The 2,230-nt window shown below is 36.0% G+C and overlaps 1 protein-coding gene across 1 annotated transcript; it reads right to left on the bottom strand.

The window, feature by feature from the left end:
- Positions 1-963: 963 nt before the first annotated feature.
- On the bottom strand, positions 964-1,964 carry LOC129732051 (leptin receptor gene-related protein). The gene is made up of 4 exons (XM_055692515.1): positions 1,723-1,964; positions 1,588-1,662; positions 1,342-1,519; positions 964-1,279 (listed from the first exon to the last, which is right to left on the bottom strand). The coding sequence occupies exons 2-4, from the start codon at positions 1,653-1,655 to the stop codon at positions 1,178-1,180; spliced, it is 348 nt and encodes a 115-aa protein (XP_055548490.1). The 5' UTR covers positions 1,656-1,662; positions 1,723-1,964; the 3' UTR covers positions 964-1,177.
- Between the last annotated feature and the right edge of the window lie 266 nt (positions 1,965-2,230).

Genomic DNA, 2,230 nt, shown 5'->3' with positions numbered 1-2,230 from the left:
TTGCGATGCACTTGTTAGACAGTTATAGCTGTATCTTTCTGAGAGAAAGACAAAACCTTATCCACGGTATCTCTGATGGATGACCTTTCCGAAAAAAATCAGAATCGCTTTAATACTCGACATTTGAAAGCTTGCGCTGTCCCCTTCAATATGCTACCAAAACCGAAATGTTCTATCGGCGATTATAGAACAATTTTTTCCAGACATTCTTTTGTAATTGAAAGGCTAGTAAAGTGGAACAAAATAGTACATCATAACTTTGCATACAGGGTGGCGAGAATATTTTCAAAATAAAATTCCCTGATTTTCCCTGAAATATAACAATAATTTCCCTGATATTTTTAAGCTTCCGGTACAAAAAATTGCAACGTAGATTAACGCAACTCTGAAATCCCACAGAAAAAAGTGTTCAATCGGATATGAAACTGAACCATAGAGGTCTAGAACCTTTAATGCTGGAAAAAATCAGTTTTTGCGCTAGAGTCGTTTAAAAAAATTTCCATGAGCGAAAAATGAATTCCCTGATTTTCCAGGATTTTGACACCTTGTGCATAGTTCCCATTTCACTAGTCTTTCAATTACAAAAAAATGTTCTAGTTAGAACATTTAAATTTTGAAAGCATTTTAATGAAGACGTCTTAAACTTTCGAATGTCGAGTATTAGAGCAATACTAGTATTTTTCGGATAAGTTTCTTCAACCAGAGACACCGTGAATATACCATCTGTTCTGTGAAATACTGTAAAACAGATACAACAGAAACAGATGTCGATTAGAGTCTGCAGCATATAACCAATAAACGCGTGGCCTTTGCTTCATGAAAACCCAAAGGTCTTGCGTACATTGAAGATGCACATTTTTTTCAATTGTTACTGAATGTAGAATAAAAACCACACTTTATTCAGCATTATCTTATGGATATGGAAATGTAGTTCAACATTTGAGAATTCTGAATGATGGCGTGTAGTCTAAAATAATAAATACTTTCTATTTCGTGTTAGTTTACCGCTGTTTTTCAAGATAATTTTCATTCGACAACAAAACATACCTTCTGTATAATGAAACAAATGAGAAAAAACAACATTGCAAAAAGATGCTATTTTCCGTTACGATTGATCCAGTAAAGTATAAGTTTAGAATCTATTCTGATTTCTCTCGCGTTCTCACGTGTCGATCATTTACCAAGAATCGGCTGAATCATATCCGAAGAAGTATCCGAGGACGGTGATGTAAGCGATAACGTTTCCGGCCAGTGTCAAGTAACAGGCTCCCCAGTGGATCTGAAGAAAGATTAATTCATACAAACTGGCGAACAAAAATATATCAATTCGAGACTTCATACCACCATTGATCGGGCCAGTACAATCGGAAGGGCAAAGCTGCTGATAATGATACCAATAGTAGCGAACATGGAATTGGTGATTCGTGAATTATCATCATCCGACTGGTTCCTTTTGGCAATCAACGTTGGTATGGGACAGATCAGATAAAACAGTACCACAAAGAAGGGCCACCAGACTCTGCGAAAGAAAGCACGGAATGACTCACAGAACAAGAATCATAATTCAATTATCAGTGCAAAACTTACTTGTACGACGGAAGAGCACAAGCCAGAATGATCATTGTCATTCCGATCGAGCCGAGCATAGCCAGCATAACAATTCTGTAGAAAGTAAACCAAACCTGATTAGTTTATACTATTTGAAAATTTCTGTTTACTTACACTTATGAACGAAATCATTCCCCGTCGAAGAACAATGAAAGAGAAAAATATGAGATCTTAATTTTGTGCACTACGATTGGTAAAAGTGAACGATTTCACCAATAACTTCTCCGGAACAGAAAACAGCAGTAAACCATCATGATTAGAAATGAAAAACTGTTTACCTTTTAGTGATTCTGCCATTTTCTTAAGAGCTATTTTCACAGTCTACAGTCTAATTACGTTTGTTTTGAACGTTTTTTTATTGATCATCGTTGTCTGACAGTTCATGGGCTTATTCATTCTGTGGAAGAGGTAGAAGAGCAAGTGGAAGAGAAAATAAAAATTGATATCTCATCTTTCCTTTGGAAGTTTACCTGTATATATGTGAGATGAAATTTCAAATATGCTTTTTCACTTACACTACAGGGAAACGTGAATGAGAAAATTTTACCTTCGTTGCCGCGGTAAAGAAGAGAAAAAATGGAGCCTCATCGGCCCGAATACAACCACGAAACATATATATCCG

The sequence above is a fragment of the Wyeomyia smithii genome, chromosome 3, assembly GCF_029784165.1.
Source record: "Wyeomyia smithii strain HCP4-BCI-WySm-NY-G18 chromosome 3, ASM2978416v1, whole genome shotgun sequence".
Classification (NCBI taxonomy): Eukaryota; Metazoa; Arthropoda; class Insecta; order Diptera; family Culicidae; genus Wyeomyia; species Wyeomyia smithii.
This window is presented reverse-complemented; position numbering and strand designations above follow the sequence as displayed.